This window comes from Lolium rigidum, chromosome 1, assembly GCF_022539505.1.
Source record: "Lolium rigidum isolate FL_2022 chromosome 1, APGP_CSIRO_Lrig_0.1, whole genome shotgun sequence".
In the NCBI taxonomy this organism is placed as follows: Eukaryota; Viridiplantae; Streptophyta; class Magnoliopsida; order Poales; family Poaceae; genus Lolium; species Lolium rigidum.
This window is the reverse complement of record NC_061508.1, coordinates 333707573-333731103: the sequence shown is the minus strand read 5'-3', so window position 1 is coordinate 333731103 and position 23531 is coordinate 333707573. Positions and strand designations below refer to the sequence as shown.

At 46.1% G+C, this 23531-nt stretch overlaps 1 protein-coding gene across 1 annotated transcript; it reads left to right on the top strand.

Annotated features, from left to right (window-relative positions):
- Nucleotides 1–9017: 9017 nt before the first annotated feature.
- LOC124700130 (probable allantoate deiminase) lies at nt 9018–14605 on the top strand. The gene is made up of 11 exons (XM_047232309.1): nt 9018–9158; nt 9240–9328; nt 10044–10147; nt 10252–10336; nt 10435–10551; nt 11126–11235; nt 11313–11418; nt 11505–11591; nt 13590–13829; nt 13913–14038; nt 14152–14605. Exons 1-11 carry the CDS (start codon nt 9083–9085, stop codon nt 14464–14466), a joined length of 1455 nt encoding a protein of 484 aa, XP_047088265.1. The 5' UTR covers nt 9018–9082; the 3' UTR covers nt 14467–14605.
- The last annotated feature ends 8926 nt before the right edge of the window (nt 14606–23531 follow it).

Genomic DNA, 23531 nt, shown 5'->3' with positions numbered 1-23531 from the left:
CAATGAAAGTAAAAGAATGGTCCTCCAAAGAGGAAAGCATCGATTGCTATATTTGTGCTAGAGCTTTGGTTTTGAAAACATAAAGAGAGCATAAAAATAAAGTTTTGAGAGGTGTATGTTGTTGTCAACGAATGGTAGCGGGTACTCTAACCCCCTTGCCAGACAAACCTTCAAAGAGCGGCTCCCATTTTATTTTATTTTTGGTGGCACTCCTTCCAACCTTTCTTTCACAAACCATGGCTAACCGAATCCTCGGGTGCCTGCCAACAATCTCATACCATGAAGGAGTGCCTTTTTATTTTAGTTTTATTATGATGACACTCCTCCCAACCTTTGCTTACACAAGCCATGGCTAACCGAATCCTTCGGGTGCCGTCCAACAATCACATACCATGGAGGAGTGTCTATTTTTGTTAATTAATTTGGGACTCGGGAATCCCATTGCCAGCTTTTTTGCAAAATTATTGGATAAGCGGATGAAGCCACTAGTCCATTGGTGAAAGTTGCCCAACAAGATTGAAAGATAAACACCACATACTTCCTCATGAGCTATAAAACATTGACACAAATCAGAGGTGATAAATTTTGAATTGTTTAAAGGTAGCACTCAAGCAATTTACTTTGGAATGGCGGAGAAATACCATGTAGTAGGTAGGTATGGTGGACACAAATGGCATAGTGGTTGGCTCAAGTATTTTGGATGCATGAGAAGTATTCCCTCTCGATACAAGGTTTAGGCTAGCAAGGCTATTTGAAACAAACACAAGGATGAACTAGTACAGCAAAACTCACATAAAAGACATATTGAAAACATTATAAGACTCTACACCGTCTTCCTTGTTGTTCAAACTCAATACTAGAAATTATCTAGACCTTAGAGAGACCAAATATGCAAACCAAATTTTAGCATGCTCTATGTATTTCTTCATTAATGGGTGCAAAGCATATGATGCAAGAGCTTAAACATGAGCACAACAATTGCCAAGTATCACATTACCCAAGACATTTATAGCAATTACTACATGTATCATTTTCCAATTCCAACCATATAACAATTTAACGAAGAAGAAACTTCGCCATGAATACTATGAGCTAAGAACACATGTGTTCATACGAACCAGCGGAGCGTGTCTCTCTCCCACACAAGCATTTATTCAACAAAAACAAAAACAAGAAACATACTGACGCTCCAAGAAAAGCACATAAGATGTGACCGAATAAAAATATAGTTTCAAGAGAAGGAACCTGATAATTTGTCGATGAAGAAGGGGATGCCTTGGGCATCCCCAAGCTTAGACGCTTGATTCTTCTTGATATATGCAGGGGTGAACCACCGGGGCATCCCCAAGCTTAGAGCTTTCACTCTTCTTGATCATAGTATATCATCCTCCTCTCTTGACCCTTGAAAACTTCCTTCACACCAAACTTCTCATAAACTTCATTAGAGGGGTTAGTACATAATCAAAAACTCACATGTTCAGAGGTGACACAATCATTCTTAACACTTCTGGACATTGCTCAAAGCTCCTGGAAGGTAATGGAACAAAGAAATCCACCCAACACAGCGAAAGAAGCAATGCGAAATAAAAGGCAGAATCTGTCAAAACAGAACAGTCCGTAAAGATGAATTTCTAATAAATACTTCCGTTGCTCAAATCAGAAAACTCAAAACTAATGAAAGTTGCGTACATATCTGAGGAACACGCACGTAAATTGGCATATTTTTCTGATTTTTCTACAGAGAAAACAGCCAAGATTCGTGACAGATAGAAATCTGTTTCTGCGCAGAAATCCAAATCTAGTATCAACCTTCGATTAGAGGCTTCACTTGGCACAACAAAACATAAAACTAAGATAAGGAGAGGTTGCTACAATAGTAAACAACTTCCAAGACACAAATATAAAACAAAGTACTGTAGCAAAATAACACATGGGTTATCTCCCAAGAAGTTCTTTCTTTTTAGCCATTAAGATAGGCTCAGCAGTTTTAATGATGCACTCATAAGAAATAGTAGTTGAAGCGAAAGAGAGCATCAAGAAGCAAGTTCAAAACAAATTTAAGCCTAACATGCTTCCTATGCATAGGAATCTTGTAAATAAACAAATTCGTGAAGCATAATGCAACAAGCATAGAAAGATAAAACAAGTGTAGCTTGAAAAATTTCAGCACATAGAGAGGTGTTTTAGTAACATGAAAATTTCTACAACCATATTTTCCTCTCTCATAATAACTTTCAGTAGCATCATGAGCAAACTCAACAATAGAACTATCACATAAAGCATTCTTATCATGAGTCTCATGCATAAAATTATTACTACCCACATAAGCATAATCAATTTTATTAGTAATAGTGGGAGCAAATTCAACAAAGTAGCTATCAAATATAGGAGGCATATTGTAATCCTAATCAAATTTACTCTCCATAACAGGCGGTAACAAAAGACTACTATCATTATAATTATCATAAATAGGAGGCAAAGTATCATCAAAGAAAATTTTCTCCTCAATGCTTGGTGGACTAAAAAGATCATGCTCATCAAAACCAGCTTCCCCAAGCTTAGAATTTTCCATATCATTAGCAACAATGGTATTCAAAGTGTTCATACTAACATGTTCCATGGGTTTTTTAATTTTCGGATCAAACCATCCATGTCTTAAATCAGGAAATAGAATAAGAAGCTCATTGTTGTCCATTATGCCTTACTAGTGTAAACAAGAAACAAAAAGTTGCAATTGCAGGATCTAAAGGAAATAGCTTCGAGTACTTACAATGCGCCGGAAAATAGCTTGGTAGCCGAGATCCGGAGTGTGAGTACCTTTTACCTTTCCTCCCCGGCAACGGCGCCGTGAAAATAGCTTGATGTCTACTTCCCCTCCTTTTCCTGTAGACGAGTGTTGGGCCTCCAAGAGCAGAGGTTTGTAGAACAAGCAGCAAGTTTTCCCTTAAGTGGATCACCCAAGGTTTATCGAACTCGGGGAGGAAGAGGTCAAAGATATCCCTCTCATGCAACCCCTGCAACCACAAAGCAAGAAGTCTCTTGTGTCCCCAACACACCTAATAGGTGCACTAGTTCGGCGAAGAGATAGTGAAATACAGGTGGTATGAATATATATGAGCAGTAGCAACGGTGCCAGAAAATAGCTTGCTGGCGTGTAGTTGATGGTGGTAGTATTGCAGCAGTAGTAACGCAGTAAAACAGTAAACAAGCAGCAGTAACTCAGCAGTATTTAGGAACAAGGCCTAGGGATTACACTTTCACTAGTGGACACTCTCAACATTGATCACATAACGGAATAGATAAATGCATACTCTACACTCTTGTTGGATGATGAACACATTGCGTAGGATTACACGAACCCTCAATGCCGGAGTTAACAAGCTCCACAATTAAATGTTCATATTTAAGTAACCTTATAGTGTAAGATAGATCAAAAGACTAAACCAAGTACTAGCATAGCATGCACACAGTCACCTTCATGCATATGTAGGAGGAATAGATCACATCAATACCATCATAGCAATAGTTAACTTCATAATCTACAAGAGATCATGATCATAGCATAAACCAAGTACTAACACGGATGCACACACTGTCACCATTACATCGTGCAGGAGGAATAGAACTACTTTAATAACATTGCTAGAGTAGCACATAGATAAATTGTGATACAAATACATTGCAATCATAAAGAGATATAAATAAGCACCTCACTATGCCATTCATCAGTGAATAAGTATTCCGTGAAATATAGCCTAAGAGACCCACACGGTGCACACACTCGTCACCTTTACACACGTGGGACAAGGAGTCTCCGGAGATCACATAAGTAAAACTCACTTGACTAGCATAATGACATCTAGATTACAAGCATCATCATATGAATCTCAATCATGTAAGGCAGCTCATGAGATTATTGTATTGAAGTACATAGGAGAGAGATGAACCACATAGCTACCGGTACAGCCCCGAGCCTCGATGGAGAACTACTCCCTCCTCATGGGAGCAGCAGCGGTGATGATGATGGCGGTGGAGATGGCAGCGGTGTCGATGGAGAAGCCTTCCGGGGCACTTCCCCGTTCCGGCGGCGTGCCGGAACAGAGACTCCTGTCCCCGGATCTTGGCCTCGCGATGGCGGTGGCTCTGGAAGGTTTCTGTGGTTTTCGTCGAACTTATCAGGGTTTTCGATCCAGGGGCTTTATATAGGCGAAGAGGCGGCGCAGGAGGGTCGAAGGGGTGACGACACCATAGGGCGGCGCGGCCAGGGCCTGGGCCGCGCCGGCCTATGGTCTGGGGGCCCGAGTGCCCCCTCTCGGTCCTTCCCGGGTGTTCCGGATGCTTCCGGTGAAAATAGGAACTTGGGCGTTGATTTCGTCCGATTCCGAGAATATTTCGTTACTAGGATTTCGAAACCAAAAACAGCAGAAAACGAGAACCGGCACTTCGGCATCTTGTTAATAGGTTAGTTCCAGAAAATGCACGAATATGACATAAAGTGTGCATAAAACATGTAGATAACATCAATAATGTGGCATGGAACATAAGAAATTATCGATACGTCGGAGACGTATCAACAACACATATATGATAGATTGATAATCAACTTGACATAGTATTCCATATTCATCGGATCCCAACAAACACAACATGTAGCATTACAAATAGATGATCTTGATCATGATAGGCAGCTCACAAGATCTAACATGATGGCACAATGAGGAGAAGACAACCATCTAGCTACTGCTATGAACCCATAGTCCAGGGGTGAACTACTCACACATCAATCCGGAGGCAATCATGGCGATGAAGAGTCCTCCGGGAGATGATTCCCCTCTCCGGCAAGGTGCCGGAGGCGATCTCCTGAATCCGCCGAGATGGGATTGGCGGCGGCGTCTCTGGAAGGTTTTCCGTATCGTGGCTCTCGGTACTAGGGTTTTCGCGACGAAGGCTATAAGTAGGCGGAAGGGCAGCGTTGGAGGGCTGACGAGGGGCCCACACACTAGGGCGGCGCGGGCCCCTCCCTGGCCGCGCGGCCCTAGCGTGGCGGCGCCTCGTTGCCCCACTTCGTAACTCATTCGTTCTTCTGGAAGCTTCGTGGAAAAATAAGACCCTGGGCGTTGATTTCGTCCAATTCCGAGAATATTTCCTTTGTAGGATTTCTGAAACCAAAAACAGCAGAAAACAGCAACTTGCTCTTCGGCATCTTGTCAATAGGTTAGTGTCGGAAAATGCATATAAATGATGTAAAGTGTGTATAAAACATGTGAGTATCATCATAAAAGTAGCATGGAACATAAGAAATCATAGATACGTTTGAGACGTATCAAGCAACATTTGAAATACGGTGCCTCCTGCAAACTGAGGAGCCGCCCTGTCCCACTCAATCGTTGGCAATTCATCACCTTCGTAATCGGCTAAAACGAGGCTGTCATTGTTCTCAGCCTTCTCTTCATCATCAATGTCATCAAATCTGGCACCTTGTGCAATATCTTCCATGTATTGATCCTCCATTGCCTGCTTACTGCATCGATCTACCAATTCAGGAAACATCAACTCATCCTCATCATCTTGAGCAGCAGTAGAAAGACATGACGCCTGACCATCTGATGATGCCCTAACACCAGATGATGCCCGGGCCTTGTCCACATGGATACGAATTTTACCAACACGGCAAGAAGCATTCAAAGCAAAAAAGAAGTTGCAGATCCTCGTCGGAAGTTAGTGGAACATTTCTCTCCTCCGTGCTGTCGAAATATTCGAAATCAACTGAATCACGAGGGCCCCAGATTTGGTATAAATCGTAGATGTTTTCTTTCAAATTCCTAAGCGTGATGGTGGTTGCAACCACCGCTGCGATGTTAAATCCGCTCATATTGCGTACAGAACCACGCATAAAGTTAGAATCCATCCTAACCACGAGCCGAAAAGCTAGCGCTGGATCAATCCTATTCGAAAAGCAACGCAATTAGTTGAGCAACAACGATTCACGCTCAAAATCTGCCTACTGTTAATTCACGTAGGCAGATGATGCTTACCCAGATGAAATCCATGCATTAGATCCCTCCGATCCCCAATCTTCTCCGCGGTTGAGGGGCTCAATCGGCACACCAGACGACACGACAAACTCTCGCGTGTAAGGGGTAGATCTAGTGGAGGCGGAGCCCTCTCCGCCTCCCGGGGGTGGTGGCGGGGACGGCTCGGTGGCGGACGACGCCATAAGGTAGGAGGCAAGACGGCGTGGCGGCGGAGGGGGGAGGGGAAAGCCCTTTTTTGGGGGAAAGCTTTGTGTGAGCTCTTTGGGTCAACAGTCAACACCATTCAAAAGCAACGGTCAATTCACAACCACCGCGGCTCCCTAGCCGTCACCGTAAACGGCAAAGCCTCTGACCAGACGGCAACCCTCCCATTCGAGCGTCTGCGAGGGGTTTCAAACTAGAGGGAGGGGAGAAGTGAGGAAAAGTGAAGCGGCTGGGGATAACTGAGTACAACTAACGAACCAGGGGCACAAAAATATAAATCCCTTCTTCCTAAACCGCCTCTGAGGCGTTTAAAAGTTCAAGCTCGTGCAGACTCAGAAAAACATGCAAGCAACCAACCAATTAGGGCATCTCCAGCGGGGCGACGCATTTCAGACGCCCAAACGGACGCGTAGCTGAAATGGTCGAAATCGTCCGCGTGTCCATTTGCGGGAGGTGGCTCCAGCGGAACGACGCATAATTTTTTTCCATTCATAAAGTCATAGTTTACATTAATAAAAAACATAAAAAGGCCATAAAAACACCTAGGTACTGCCTACTGGTCGTCGTCGCTGATGAGGTAGATGAACTCCGGCGTCAGCCATGGAGGCTGGTACGGCGATGGTGGAGGAGGTAGGGCTGGCTGCGGCTATGCGCGGCAAGGCCGTCGCCTGCGCAGGAGGCTGTGGTGAAGGTGGCCAGGGATCCCAGGCAGGAGCGTGGTCGCTGGAACGCGTCGGCATGGCCGGAGGAATCATGGGCCTACCCTGCAGCAGCGCGGACTCGCGGAGCTGGATTGCGAGCCCGTCCCACAAAGCGAGCTTGTTGAGCTCGTCGCGCTCGCTGTTGGCCAGTGCCATGGCAATGACCTCCTCCTCGGTAATGTCGGGCGGCTGGGTATCCGGATCCCACGCCGGCCCACCATCGTCGTGGTCGTACTCTGCGCGCTCCACCTGCTCGTCCTTGTCCTCGTCCTCGTCCGCGTCATCATCCTCGTCCTCCTGGTCGTTCTCCTCTTCTTCCGCGGCGATCTCACGGCCGAAGAACTCGACGTCCCCGAGGTACCCAGCGCGGCGACGCGCGTCGAACTCCCACGTTCTGAAGGAGATCCAGTTGTAGGAGTTGAGCGCGTACGACGGATCTTGTTGGAGATCCGGCGGCAAGATGGCTCGGCGGCGGCGCACCTTGTCCCGGCGCTCTCGGCCCTTGCGCGGCACTGGGGGTACCGACACGTGCCTGGACTTGAGGTACCAACCTCCTCCAGGCAGGTTTGCGTCCGGCCATGGCACCGGCCGGTTTTCCTCCAAAAGGCGGCGCACGAAGTCGATGCGGACGTACCACCCGATCTGTGGCTTCTTGCCGGACCGCAAGCCGCTAGCCTCGTGGTCGTTCTTGGTCTTGCGGAAGGGCCTGCATTTCTTCCCCATGCGTCAGTGGGGTGGATTGTATTGGCTCTGGCAAAGGTGTGGTCGGGGAAATGGGCGCCGACATCGTCCCTTTAAGAGGCTCGGAAGCCATACCGCCTTCAATGTCCTGCCACTGCGACGCCACCCAGCTGCGCACGCTCGCGGATGCCGAGGCGCGCCATTAACGCTGCCCTGGAAAGGTTGCAGCGCGCCGCTCGTAAGTAATACCGCAGAAGACGAAGCAGCTGTGTCCCTGCCAGGCGGGCCCGTGCGACCGAGCGGACGACCGCAGCGTTCGCGGAGACGCAAACCTGGCGCATATTTGGGCTACGTTTGCGTCGTCGGGATAGCCCGGTCACTATACTTCGCCCGTTGGAGGTGGCATTTTCGGGCTGGGCGAACGCAAACGGTCGGATATGTTGTTAGCATGTTTCGTGCTCCCCATGCGGGCCAAGTGGCATGCATGTGTATCTCTCTCAGACTACTCATAGTGGAAGTAACTTAAATAGTAACATATAAGTACATGCAAAGCCAACTAAGCATTTTGATAACATGGCATGTTATTAATTGAGAAAAAAGAGCATTGTGGTAAATAGCTATATTACCATAACATCACATTTACCAAGACTAGATGAGTCTACAACCTAATTAATATAGCTTTGCATGACACCACGCATATATTACTACCCACTATGGAGGTAGTACACTATGTTACTTCCCGCTATAACTATTCTCAGTCGTGCGTGCCCGTCCGACGTCGACACGCACGAGGGCAAATCAGCAGGCAGCGGCCCCGTCGTCGACGCCGGCCGGCCACCCGCCGTCGTGCCGGGTTTCCTAGTTGAGGACCTGCTGGATTCCAGATTCCGCCCACAAAGCAGAGGCGTGAGCGGTATTTAAACCCCGAGATTCTCCGGACCACAACTTTATCTCGGCGGGGGGCCTGCCTTTATTTGGCTCATCATCGGCGTCAGCAGAGCTAGCCCCAGACCCCAGTGGCCGTCGCTCTCGTCGTCTTGTCTGCGCATGCAGCATGCACCTGCGATGCCTGAATCCGGTGAGGGATCCAGGAAGGAAGAGCAACCTACCGTGCACGTGTCCGATCCGACGCGCCGGCGGGGAATCCGGGAGGATCGCACGGTCGGGAGGGAACCCGTGATCCGCCGGAGTTGCGTTCCGATACGGGAAGTGGATCGTCCGTCCGTGGATTTCACTCGCTTTTCTGCAGGCAGCACCATGAAAACCCCCTTTCCGTTCGAGTGACCGGTGGAGCAGAGCAGCGGCGGGGCTACAAAAGCGGCAACCTCGCGCCACAGCCACACCCTTCTTCTGTGGGAAGGAAGAAAGAAAGAAGGAAGGGACGAGCCGCCACTCGCCCGCCCCACCCCACAGAGAGGCCAGCCAGCCACACACGCACGCGCCACGAGCGGCGGGCGGCTCATGGCTCTTTCCTCCTCCTCTCTCCCCGCCGTCATCGTCCTCCTGTCCGTCTTCTTCGTCTCGATCCCAGTCCTGGGTTCGTTCTCCGATCCATTTCGCCGCAGACATGCATGTGGATGGTTCGTGTTCTCGGGATTAATCCTTTCCTCTTAATCAGATGGACTGGAGCTGGGTCTGGGAGGAGACGGGCTGTACAGGGAGATTCTGAGGGACGAGACGGTGCTCAGGCTCAAGGAGCTCGGCAAGGTCAGTCTTGCTCGCTGCTCTTGACCAGATTATTCAGTTACGGGTTCTTGGGATATCCAGTCCCTGATCCGCTTTACCAGCTCGTTTCATTTCACTTCCCCGGGTCTGCTGCTGTTGGTACATGTCCAGTAATCGTTCATGATGTCCTGCCCTGTATACTTGTAATTACCCATCCTAAGTTCCTAGATTCAAATTAATTAATTAAATAATTAATTACCCGTTTCTGAATTTAGAAGATTGTGGAAAACACAACACTGATAATCTATTACTTCAGCGAGAGAGCACGAATAGTGCACACTTCATTTTGCAAGGAAGACTAGTTTTTCTTAGCAGTAGAGCCAGCCTCCTACAAAGAAAGCTAGTACCAAGGACAATCCATGCAAACGCGCAGTCCGTCTACTTTCTTTTTTCCAAACAAGTAATCAGCTTAGATGTTAAAGAAGCAAACCCCTGTGCTTTTCATGTTCTTTCTGTTGGATTGTGCTTCCTAGTCATTCCACATATCCATCCCTTGTTTTTAGGGGGAGATAACCTGTGAAGGTTGCTCAAGTTTCACGTATTGTAGTAGCTGGATTATTAAATATCCAGACTGCTCATTTTCTGGCCCCCAAGATGTGTTCTGCGTGCTGCATCCTCTGTTCTACTATTTGGCACCATAGCAGAGTTTAGCTGGGCAGGCACTCAACTCTAACACGGCGTTGGTTGCATGAACCAGATATCTGATGGCCAAGGCTTCCTCGAAAGGACCTTCTTGAGTCCTGCTTCCATCAGAGCCACTCATGTCATTGTCGGCTGGATGAAAGATGCTGGACTTACGACGTACGTCTGTATATGATTGCAGTCATTTTCTCACACTTTTTTGCCTTAACTGACCAATTTGTGTTAATTGTTTTTTTTACATAATTCTTTTGTTCGTTCTGTAGGTGGATTGATCAAATGGGTAACATTCATGGTCGATATGAACCGTCCAATTCAACAGATAAGGCCTTATTGATTGGATCTCACATGGTAATAACTCTCAACTGCGTGATTCATGCTGTTATTCTTTCAGTAATCAAAGAGCCATCACTGATGAGACGATATATTATGTTTCAAAAACAAAACAGGACACTGTAATTGATGCTGGCATGTACGACGGAGCTTTGGGTATTATCTGTGCGATCTCTGCTCTGAAGGTTTTGAAAGTTTCTGGGAAACTTGAGAGGTTAACGAGACCAGTGGAGGTTAGAGAATTTTCTAGTGTTTCAAGTTTAATAGTGATGCTACTACGTTATCCCCGTACCGTGTTTGTCATCTGGTTACCCTAGTCACTAACTTAGCTATCTTATTCCTAATAAGGTGCATGATGAGTCACATGCATTCAACAAATACGACACCTATCTGCACACAACTTGTCGTTGCCCTGTATATTTTACAATCTCACAGTGCTTAATATTGTTCTCTAGTGGCTTCCAGTCAGCATAATCTTGTAATAAGATAATCAGACATGCTGCAAAGAAATACGTAGGCCAGGAGGAATCTAATTTTATAGTGTTTCTCCATTCGGTTGTCCCTTTCCATGCTAATCTAAAGGTGAAAGTGTACGTGTACATGGCATAGCCTTCTTTATTCTTGGCTTCTAGCTCTCCTGATATTCAAGATTCCCACGCTACTAGATGTCATGGCAGACGTTTGTGGCCATTCATCTAATATCACTGACTTAGATTCAATTAAGCTAATCTAGCTCAAGTAGTATACTGGTCAAGGATAGAGTAAAATCATGTTTGCATACTCAATTTTCTGCCTGGTTTACCTCAGGTGATTGCATTCAGCGATGAGGAGGGTGTTAGATTTCAGACAACATTTCTGGGAAGCGCCGCTGTAGCTGGTATTCTACCTGAATCAATTTTACAAGTATCTGACAAGAGGTTGACCTTTTTGCATAAACCAACGATGCTACTTTTGTAACTGGTTTGCTGATGCATGTTGCATTCAACTTCTTCAGTGGCACTACAGTTGAGGATGTTCTTAAGTTGAACTCCTTCAAGGCTACTGCCGCTGCTCTCGGTCAAGTCAAGTACAGCCCGGAGTCGGTGGGGAGTTATGTGGAGGTATAAAGGACTGGTTGTATACCATTTTCGTGTAGTTGCACAGATAAAGAAGTATAGTGCTTACAGTTTCTGTTGATCTATGGCAGGTTCACTTGGAGCAAGGGCCTGTCCTTGAAGCCCTTCGTTATCCCCTCGGCGTCGTAAAAGGAATTGCAGGGCAGACACGATTGAAGGTGCATTGTAGTCTTCTACTATATTTTTGTTAAGCTGAACATTGACACTAGACCAAAACTAAAATATGACCAGGCAGCATTACACACTATCTTAAGACCAGCTTTTGCAAAACATGAAAACTACCAGGATGCTATTTTAATGCAGCCTATTTCAGATCCATCAACCTAGATTGACTGTTAAATTATAGACAAACAAATAAGCAACTGGGTCAGCGGTCCTTCTTTGAGCAAAGAACAGGAGCAGTCAACATGAAGCATTTTATTAGTAGAGCCTTTGCTTGTTCACAACGACGCGTGCCATGTTTAATCAAATCAAGAATCACTTCCGGTGAACCATTCATGAGACACGAGTATGACCATCACCTGATCAGAGTCGCCCTTTTAACATAAATCTGTATTATTCAGACACATTGCTTTCAATCTGATTTTAGTATGATGACCTGTCCTAGAAGCCCTCTGCTATCCCCTAGGCGTCGTAAAAGGAATTGCAGGGCAGACACGATAGAAAGGTGCATTCAAATTTTATGCTATTTTTGGTTCCTGAAAATTAAACATCTACACTAGACCAAAAGTAAAATATGACCAAGTTGCCTTGCATACTATGTTAAGAGCAGCTTGGGCAAAACAATCAAAACTATCCGACTGTTAACGAATAAAGAATCAAACAACCAACTGGGTCAATGATTTTTCTTTGAGCAAATGTCAGCAGTCAATGTGAAGCATTTAATTAGTATTTCACTGCGATGGTACGACGTGCACAATGTTTAATCAGATTAAAAATCATTCCTAGTAACCATCCAGGTGACTCGAGTCTGGGCATCGCCAAAGTTGCTATGATTAACACTGAATTATTCAGGCCTTCTGCTTTCAGTGTGATTTTAGTATGACTACTGGACCTCTCTGAAAACTGAACATCGACACTACAGCAAAACTAAAATATGACCAGGTAGTGTTACACACTATCTTAAGACCAGCTTTTGCAAAACTTGAAAATTACAAGGATGCTATTTTAGTGCAGACTATTTCGAAAGCATATGGCAGGACCGAGAATTAAATTATCGACAACCAAATAAGCAACTGTCAGCAGTCCTTTTTACTGAGCAAAGAACGTGAGCAGTCAACATGAAGCATTTTATTAGTACAGCCTTAGCGTTTTCACAATGACGCGTGCAATGTTTAATCAAATTAAACTCCTAGTTAACCATTCAGGACAAATGAGTATGACCATCACCGAGTCACCATTTTAACATCGATTTGAATTATTCAGACCCATTGCTTTCAGAGTGATTTTAGTATGATGGCCAGTGCTATCTGCTATGCTTAATCAGATTAAGAATCATTCCTTGTAAACCATCCAGGAGACTAGGAGTATGGGCATCACCAAAGTTGCTCTGTTTTTTTTCTGCGGGGACCAAAGTTGCTCTGTTTAACACTTAATTATTCAGGCCTACTGCTTTCAGTGTGATTTTGCAATTTAGCATGACCAGTGCCTCCCTGCTAAACAGCACTATATAAGCTAAAGGCAGTCTCAGTCCCTACAATCAGGATGTTGGTTTAATAGTACTCAAGTGGTACCAACTATTTAAGACCATGAAAATTATCCAACTGTTAACGAATAAACATTCTAACTAGCAAGTAGCAACTGGGGTCAGTAGTCCTTGTTTGAGAAAAGAACTTGAGAAGCCAACATGAAGTATTTTTGTATAATAAGGTCGTTCTTAATTATTTCACTACGACATGTGCCATGTATAATAAGATTGAATCACTCGTAGTGAACCAGCATGTGCATGACCAAAGTTGGTCTGTTTAACGCTGATGAATTATTCAGGCCTACTGCTTTCAGCGTGATAATTTAAGTATGACCAGTGCCTCTGTGCTAAAAAGTAAGCTACAGATGTAAAACTCTTAATTCGTACAGCAAACAGTAGGCAAAATCGTTCGTGATGGCCTTTGTCTTCTAAACTCCAATGCTTAGCAAGTTTTTTGTGGGTGTTTTAGGTGATCGTAGACGGTTCTCAAGGGCATGCTGGCACGGTTCCGATGAAACTGCGGCGTGATCCGATGGTTGCGGCCGCAGAGCTGGTGGTGACACTGGAGAGCCTGTGCAAGGACCCCAGCAGGTTCCTGACGTACGACGAGGAGTGCGGGTGCTTCACGGAGGAGTCCCTGGCCGGTCTGGTCTGCACCGTCGGCGAGCTGCTGACGTGGCCCAGCGCGAGCAACGTCATACCAGGCCAGGTAAGCTCATCAATCAAGCTTGGTGTCCTATGACATAAGTATATATTGGTGCAGTTATTTGATATTGGTGTGGGGTGGGACAGGTGAACTTCACGGTGGACATTCGCGCGATGGACGACGTGGTGCGGGAGACGATCGTGGCGAGCTTCTCGAGGATCGTGATGCAGCGGTGCGACGACCGGCTGGTGGATTGCGCCGTCGAGCACAAGGTGCGTGAGCTGAAGCATTTAAACGGTCGTCTGGACACCACTGTCTTGTCTGTCTATGTGGCAGCCAAGTTGTTAACCGTGCTGAGCTGGTTTATGTACATGTCGATTTGCAGCACTCGGCGGCGGCCACGCCGTGCGACGCGGAGCTGACGACCCAGCTGGAGCTTGCGACGCGATCGGCGGTGTCGGCGATGACGCCGCCCGGCATCGGCGTCCACCACAGGGCAGAGCCGACGCCGGTGCTGATGAGCGGCGCGGGGCACGACGCGATGGCGATGGCGCGGCTGACCAAGGTGGGAATGGTGTTCGTGCGGTGCAGAGGTGGAGTGAGCCACTCGCCGGAGGAGCACGTGGCGGAGGACGACGTGTGGGCGGCCGGGCTGGCGCTGCTCCGGTTCGTGGACCAGACCGTCGTGGCCAAGCTATGAGTGAGTGACCGAGGAGTGCTGATTCATCGGTGGGCTGATTCGTCGTCGGCGCCTCGGGCTGTACATATGGAATGGACTGGTGTTGTGCCATTGGGCCGGAAATAAACGGGTCTCTTCGCTGAGACATTTCATCAATCAATTGGATCTGAGTCTAAAAAAAAAAAAAAATCAGTTCGATCTGCTCAAAAAGAAAAAAATCAATCAATTGGCAATTTGGCAATCGCAGAACGACGACGGGGCGTCGTCAACTTCTTAAAAGCATCCTTCATGCCCCCTTTTTTTTGATGGGGACGACGGCAGGCTTACGCCTGCCTGGATATTTTATAACCAAGAGAGATCCGAACAACAGGTTTTGTTACAAATTTTAGAGGAAGGAGGAGCTAGCTAAAACATGATTCAAGGGGGGTCATAATTTCCACACCAATTAGTGAGTAGGCAAGAAGAAGTAGAAGTGGTTCAGCGAAAAGCCCAGAGGCAAATATCCTCGATGCAGTGTCTAGAGACAGCCATCATAGGCTGATCAACGTTGCCGAAGACCATGGCATTTTTCCTCTTCCAAATGCTCCAGGTAATGGCCGTGAGGAAGGTAGTCTCTTCTTAGCTGCGACAGCGCGGGAGGAGGAAGTCGTTGAAGCTGGGGAGGGGGAGGCTGTAGGGTTGGCAATGCCGAGGTGGAAGAACCTCCAGACTTCACGGGCCCATGGACAGGCGAGGATCATATGGTCCACGTCCTCGTCTTGAGAGCAGAAGGGGCACGCAAGAGAGTCCTTCGGTGCCCTTTAATCATGCCACCTCCCGAGCAACGAGAGAACCCTAAATCCGATATTCTGGTTCAAGGAGTGGGGGTGCTACGACATCTTCCCCTCATTGGAGGCGTTATTTGGGTGTCTAGCAAGGGTATAATGTACACTGATGCTACATCCCTTTGAAGACGTTTGCTAAGGTCCCGCCATGTCCCGATGTCTACTCGCCAACTCTCTAGGCGATATGGGTTGGCCGTACGTCGACGGGTGCCTTCGTGGTTTCTAGGTTTTCTTTAAGGCGTTACATTTCAGTTGTGACACGGTCTTGATGCTTTGTGTCCTAGCACCAAGCCTCGGTGGCCGGTGCTTAGACAACGCGTGTGTGCTTGTCGCGTGTTTGTTTGTCGGGTGCGGTGCCCGGTAGGGCTTTATGTATGAGGGTTTTGTGTCCGATTTACCTCACAAACTAGATAGGGGTTTTTCTTGTTTAAACTTAGGGCACGTCTTGATCTCATGCGACTTAAACTTAACTAAGCCTCAGTTACAACGTACTCATAGGCCAACACCAATCTTGAAGCAAGCTCAACGGTGTAGTTTCTTTTCAGTTACAACCCACTTGTAAGTTGTAACTAGGAAAATTTAAATTCAAACCTGCTTGAAATTAGGAAAATCAACCCTCTTGTAATTATAGAAAATCTCAGTTACAACCTACTTGCAAGTAGGAAAATAGATATCTCAATTACAACCTACTTACGTGCAACTGAGCTGGAATCATAAGCCAAATTCAATGGCTAAGAAAAACTATTGAGACACATGAAAATCAAAATCAGGCGTCTAATTTCTAGCAAGTCCGTGAAACTTAATACTCCGTATGAAAAAAAGACGGATTCTCGAAATAAAAGTTTAGCATTGCGTGCTTCTTTGATTCCCACCACGGCCTCTCGATCTCGATCGAGGGAGGGGGGGCAGGCACGCGGAGAGATCCATGGGGCGCACGCGCGTCGTCGGACAGCCAGCCGTCACTGCGCGGAGAAGCAGGGCGTGGCCGTCGCCTCTCCTCGCCTCTCCGGGGCGCCGCGCGGAGATACGGAAGGAAGATGGCGTGCGGCAGGCAGGCGGGGGATTGCCCTGTTGATTCAGCCGGGTGTAGTATCAGCGTATCATTCGCTGGTCTACATCAGCACTGGTTCTCCATCCACTCTGCAGCTATATTTTCCACTCGCACACGCTCCACCTATTATTAAAGCCGCAGAGGCAGAGCTTCAACGTGCAGCCTGCTCGTGTGAACTATTTTTTTTGTGTGTGAAAATTGTGCAAGGCACCTAATGAATCCGGACTTTGTCAAGGAGGACCGACGCCTTTGTCGGTCTTGGATGGCAATTAGCCAAAATATAATTTGCAGCGCCACAAAAGAAAGTAAATTTAAATTAGAGGAAGGTTACCCAAGATTTCCATGAGCGTAGAAAGTTCGCTCCTTTCAAATTTCATGGTAATTGCGACCAAGTGTCAATTCAAAGATATGCGGGTTCATCCAACTTGAATTCATAAATTTTGCGGTGCAATCGAGAATTTGGTTGGGCACACCATGAGAGTCACGGGCATTGTAGACACGGTAAGACCTCATCCATTTGAAACTGACACATGGTAATTGGGTTACCCAAATGTATCTACCGGTTTACATATGTGTAGGTTCCCCTAGCTTTGGAGTTCTTCAGTAAAGCCCATGAAAACAAGTCCTTCACGTTGTGCCATTGTTGGAGGGAGATGAAAGACTGTTGCAAGTGGAAACTAGGCTATACGGCATACATGAAGGGTCTCGGCAATGGCGGGGGCAATTTATCATTGGCCATTGATCTCGAAACGGGTAGCAAAAGCAACACCAATGGTGGCCTTGCGTCTCGGCCAAGGGGCCACAAGACCACCAAGGCCGATCTCAAGCATGCTGCTTCCGCACGTGCATTAATTGTGTGAGACTTTGAAGGGCTAACGACCGAGAAGGATGATGCAAATGCCAAGAGGGATGTGAAGCGGCGTCGGGAGAAAGTGGCCACATGTCCTTGCTTCATTGACCTTACAAAGAGAGCTCCTAAAATCCAAACCATTGAGGCCGAGCAAAAATTGGCCGCCGAGGAGAACCAGGTCATGTTCGCCGACTTATACCTCATTGACGCGGTAAACCATGCTTGGTTTGAGAAGAAGCAAGTGATATCCACGAATACGATGCACGGTCACATATCTCTATCTTTAACTTGTCTTGTCCCTATGAAATTTGTGTCCTTTTGCACTTTGATTTGGTACTATTGCGTGTGAACTATGTGATTCCATAATTGGTGGTGATTTATTAGCACACATTTTTACTTTTTGTGGACTCTTTCGTTCATATATTTGTCAACTGGGTAAAATAAGAGAAAGAAAGGCCAAAGGCTGGCACGAAATAAATTGATCTAGCCGTTGGGTTTGCCCTCAACCCCAAAACGAGATCAACCTAGGCATTTGCACTCGTTGGTAGTATTTTTTATAGAAGAAACTCCGTGACTGACACCGAGAGTTCGCGAACCCGAACACTGGCCGACACCTTGCGCTCTCGCAATGCTTACCAACAGATCGATGGCTCAACACCAATGAACAAGGGGGAAGACACAGCCACATTCCTGCCCGTGGCCCAACGTAAACAGAACAAACCAATTATATTTGTTGTCAGAAATGAATTGAGCCACTGGAGATATCCTGATACCTTTTGTTAAGGGGAACTTTGATAGTGTTATGGATCCTCCATCTGATCGACCGATCGATCCCACAGCTGGGAAGCTAGTCGCATAGCTAGCTAGGGAAAGCATAGTCAAGGGACGCATGCAGGATGGCACACGCCATGCAGGCTTTCGCGTACAGCTCCAAATTATAGGTGTGTGTGACCCAAAAAAAGCCTTGCCAGGATTCTCCCTCTTTTGCATGTAAACCAAAGGAAAAGGTTCGCTCCTTCTTGTCTCCCTCCCTGCATAGCAACGGGAAATTAAAAATTTGCCTGGACGGAAGGGAACCAAAGCAAAAGATATCATGGCTTTGGCGTCCATCTGCAAAAGGTACATGTACGATACCTGTACGTACGCGCAAGCAGCCAAGCATTCATATCAATCTATCGCTCGCTACAAAGTCACGCGCGAGACCTGTACGCACTGCAAGTAGGGCAATAATAACATCTCCAAGAGATGATGTGTAATAGACGTTGATGATGTAAAAATTAACTTTTGCATCACTTGAGAAAAAAAAACCTGCTCTACCAGATGACTAACAGCATCTCCAGTCGGGGTTTCCCAAACCATTCCCCCTAAAGGGCATTGGATTGAGCGTTTGGGGACGTGTTTTGTTTGTACCGTATTTAGGGGAGGTCGCTTCCCAGTCGCGACCCAAAAAAAAAATTGGAAATTTAAAATTTGAGCGAGATTCGATTAAATTCATCCAAACTTGGCATATATTACATAGATTCGAACGAGACTCGACTAAATTTAAACTATACCTAATCTAGAAGTACTTGCGGTGGCCGGAGGCGTCGTAGTACTAGTGGAAGTTGTACATGTCGTCGGTGATGACCTCCTGCTTGACGCGCTCGTCGGGCTCGTCCTTCACCAGGCCGCTTGGTACTGCCTCGTCGTCATCGGTGAGGTCCACGAGCGGCTTGCCAGTGTCGCGGATGGACATGGCGATCGCCGTCTCGAGGTCGCCCCTCCAGGCATCCTTGTCGTTCAGCGACGCCAAGTACGCTGCTCGCAGCCATGGGCAATCCTCGGGGTCGTCACTGCTGGCGATGAGCCGTTGCTGGCGCTCGTACTCTGCCAGTAGCGCCGCCTTCGACGCTTCCTCGTCGTTCTGCTCCTCCTTCACTTCCGGCTTCGGGATGAGGAGGGCACCGCCGCGCCTCTCTTGCCGCTGTCGGCTGCAGCCGCGCCTCGGATTGACGGGCATCGCCAGCTCCTCCTTCACCACGCGATTGGGGACGGTGTAGGGCACGGAGCGGTACGACGAGGACGGCGTCGATCGGGCCGGTCCTGAGGAGGAAGAGTTGGAGGAGGACGAGTACGCCCTCCTCGGCCGCCATTGCGCTGCAGGAGACCGTGGCAGTGAGGATGGCGCCTCCAACCTTGCAGCGCCGTTGCGGATGCCGTCGATGATGTTCTGCAGGGTTCGCCCCGGAACGCCCCAGAACATGGCGCGCCCGTCCCTGTTCCAGCTGTTCGGCCCGCCGACGAGGCCGGTGGTGCTGCGCATCTCCATGTCGTACTGCGCCTGGAAGTAGGTGCCTGATACGTCTCCGACGTATCGATAATTTCTTATGTTCCATGCCACATTATTGATGATATCTACATGTTTTATGCACATTTTATGTCATATTCGTGCATTTTCTGGAACTAACCTATTGACGAGATGTCGCAGTGCCAGTTCATGTTTTCTGCTGTTTTTGGTTTCAGAAATCCTAGTAACGAAATATTCTCGGAATTGGACGAAATCAACGCCCAGGTTCCTATTTTGCCCGGAAGCATCCAGAACACCCAAGAGTCGCCAGAGTGGACCCACAGGGGGGCCAGATGATAGGGTGGCGCGGCCCACCCCCTGGCCGCGCCGCCTTATGGTGTCGTCGCCCCTTCGACCTTCTGACGCCGCCTCTTCGCCTATATAAAGGTCCCGCACCTAAAACACGATACGAAAAGCCACGGTACGAGAAACCTTCCGTAGCCGCCGCCATCGCGAAGCCAAGATCCGGGGGACATGAGTCTCGTTCCGGCACGCCGCCGGGACGGGGAAGTGCCCCCGGAAGGCTCCTCCATCGACACCACCGCCATCTTCATCAACGCCGCTCGTCTCCCATGAGGAGGGAGTAGTTCTCCATCGAGGCTCGGGGCCGTACCGGTAGCTATGTGGTTCATCTCTCTCCTATGTACTTCAATACAATAATCTCATGAGCTGCCTTACATGATTGAGATTCATATGATGATGCTTGTAATCTAGATGTCATTATGCTAGTCAAGTGGGTTTTACTTATGTGATCTCCGGAGACTCCTTGTCCCACGTGTGTAAAGGTGACAGTGTGTGCACCATGTGGGTCTCTTAGGCTATATTTCACGTAATACTTATTCACCGTTATGAATGGCGTAGTGAAGTGCTTATTTATATCTCTTTATGATTGCAATGTGTTTTGTATCACAATTTATCTATGTGCTACTCTAGTGATGTTATTAAAGTAGTTTATTCCTCCCGCACGGTGTAATGGTGACAAAGTGTGTGCATCCGTGTTAGTACTTGGCGTAGGCTATGATTATGATCTCTTGTAGATTATGAAGTTAACTATTGCTATGATGGTATTGATGTGATCTATTCCTCCTACATAGTGTGAAGGTGACAAGTGTGCATGCTGTGTTAGTACTTGGTTTAGTCGTGTTGATCTTTCATGCACTCTAAGGTTATTTAAATATGAACATTGAATTGTGGAGCTTGTTAACTCCGGCATTGAGGGTTCGTGTAATCCTCACGCAATGTGTTCATCATCCAACAAGAGAGTGTAGAGTATGCATTTATCTATTCTCGTTATGTGATCAATGTTGAGAGTGTCCACTAGTGAAAGTGTAATCCCTAGGCCTTGTTCCTAAATATCGCTATCGCTGCTTGTTTACTCGTTTTATCGCGTTACTACCGCTGCGTTACTACCGCTCATACTTATTCATACCACCTGTATTTCACTATCTCTTCGCCGAACTAGTGCACCTATTAGGTGTGTTGGGGACACAAGAGACTTCTTGCTTTGTTGTTGCAGGGTTGCATGAGAGGGATATCTTTGACCTCTTCCTCCCTGAGTTCGATAAACCTTGGGTGATCCACTTAAGGGAAACTTGCTGCCGTTCTACAAACCTCTCGCTCTTGGAGGCCCAACACTGTCTACAAGAATAGAAGCTCCCGTTGACATCAAGCAAATTTCTGGCGCCGTTGCCGGGAGGAAAGGTAAAAGGTACTCACACTCCGGATCTCGGCTACTAAGCTATTTTCGCCGTTGTAAGTACTCGAAGCTATTTCCTTTAGATCCTGCAATTGCATCTTTTTGTTTCTTGTTTACACTAGTTTGGCATAATGGACAAAAATGAGCTTTTTGTTCTATTTCCTGAGTTAAGACATGGATGGTTTGATCCGAAAATTAAAAAACCCATGGAACATATTAGCATGAATACTTTGAACACCATTGTTGCTAATGATATGGAAAATTCTAAGCTTGGGGAAGCTGGCTTTGATGAGCATGATATTTTTAGTCCCCCAAGCATTGAGGAGAAAATTTTCTTTGATGATACTTTGCCTCCTATTTATGATGATTATAATAATAGTAGTCTTTTAGTACCGCCTGTTATGGAGGATAAATTTGATTGTGATTACAATATGCCTCCTATATTTAATGATAGCTACTTTGTTGAATTTGCTCCCACTACAACTAATAAAATTGATTATGCTTATGTGGAGAGTAATAATTTTATGCATGAGACTCATGATAAGAATGCTTTATGTGATAGTTATATTGTTGAGTTTGCTCATGATGCTACTGAAAGTTATTATGAGAGAGGAAAATATGGTTGTAGAAATTTTCATGTTACTAAAATGCCTCTCTATGTGCTGAAATTTTTGAAGCTACACTTGTTTTATCTTCCTATGCTTGTCACTTTGCTCTTCATGGACTTGTTTATTTACAAGATTCCTATGCATAGGAAGCATGTTAGACTTAAATGTGTTTTGAATTTGCCTTTTGATGCTCTCTTTTGCTTCAAATACTATTTCTTGCGAGTGCATCATTAAAACTGCCGAGCCCATCTTAATGGCTATAAAGAAAGAACTTCTTGGGAGATAACCCATGTGTTTATTTTGCTACAGTACTTTTATTTTGTATTTGAGTCTTGGAAGTTGTTACTACTGTAGCAACCTCTCCTTATCTTAGTTTTGTTGCATTGTTGTGCCAAGTAAAGTCTTTGATAGTAAAGTGAATACTAGATTTGGATTGCTGCACAGTAACAGATTTCTTTGCTGTCGCGAATTCCGGTCTGCCTCTCTGTAGGTAGCTCAGAAAATTATGCCAATTTACGTGCGTGATCCTCAGATATGTACGCAACTTTAATTCAATTTGGGCATTTTCATTTGAGCAAGTCTGGTGCCTCAATAAAATCCATCTTTACGGACTGTTCTGTTTTGAAAGATTCTGCCTTTTATTTCGCATTGCCTCTTTTGCTGTGTTGGATGGATTTCTTTGTTCCATTAACATCCAGTAGCTTTGTGCAATGTCCAGAAGTGTTAAGAATGATTGTGTCACCTCTGAACATGTGAATTTTTGATTATGCACTAACCCTCTAATGAGTTTGTTTCGAGTTTGGTGTGGAGGAAGTTTTCAAGGGTCAAGAGAGGAGGATGATATACTATGATCAAGAAGAGTGAAAATTCTAAGCTTGGGGATGCCCCGGTGGTTCACCCCTGCATATTTCAAGAAGACTCAAGCATCTAAGCTTGGGGATGCCCAAGGCATCCCCTTCTTCATCGACAAATTATCAGGTTCCTTCTCTTGAAACTATATTTTTATCCGGCCACATCTTATGTACTTTACTTGGAGCGTCTGTGTGCTTTTGTTTTTGTTTTTGTTTTTGTTTGAATAAATGCTTGTGTGGGAGAGAGACACGCTCCGCTGGTTCATATGAACACATGTGTTCTTAGCTTTTAATTTTCATGGCGAAGTTTCTTCTTCGTTAATTTGTTATATGGTTGGAATTGGAAAATGATACATGTAGTAAATTGCTATAATGTCTTGGATAATGTGATACTTGGCAATTGTTGTGCTCATGTTTAAGCTCTTGCATCATATGCTTTGCACCCATTAATGAAGAAATACATAGAGCTTGCTAAAATTTGGTTTGCATAATTGGTCTCTCTAAGGTCTAGATAATTTCTAGTATTGAGTTTGTACAACAAGGAAGACGGTGTAGAGTCTTATAATGTTTACAATATGTCTTTTATGTGAGTTTTGCTGCACCGGTTTATCCTTGTGTTTGTTTCAAATAACCTTGCTAGCCTAAACCTTGTATCGAGAGGGAATACTTCTCATGCATCCAAAATCCTTGAGCCAACCACTATGCCATTTGTGTCCACCATACCTACCTACTACATGGTATTTCTCCGCCATTCCAAAGTAAATTGCTTGAGTGCTACCTTTAAAATTTCATCATTCGCCTTTACAATATATAGCTCATGGGACAAATAGCTTAAAAACTATTGTGGTATTGAATATGTACTTATGCACTTTATCTCTTA

What these genes read in the sequence shown, in the direction of transcription:
- LOC124700130 (XM_047232309.1), top strand. Translation starts at nt 9,083, where the DNA reads ATGGCTCTTTCCTCCTCCTCTCTCCCCGCCGTCATCGTCCTCCTGTCC. An exon ending in AAAGATGCTGGACTTACGAC is followed by an intron (nt 10,148 to 10,251) that starts GTACGTCTGTAT and finishes TTCGTTCTGTAG; the next exon opens with GTGGATTGATCAAATGGGTA. An exon ending in CGGTGGGGAGTTATGTGGAG is followed by an intron (nt 11,419 to 11,504) that starts GTATAAAGGACT and finishes GATCTATGGCAG; the next exon opens with GTTCACTTGGAGCAAGGGCC.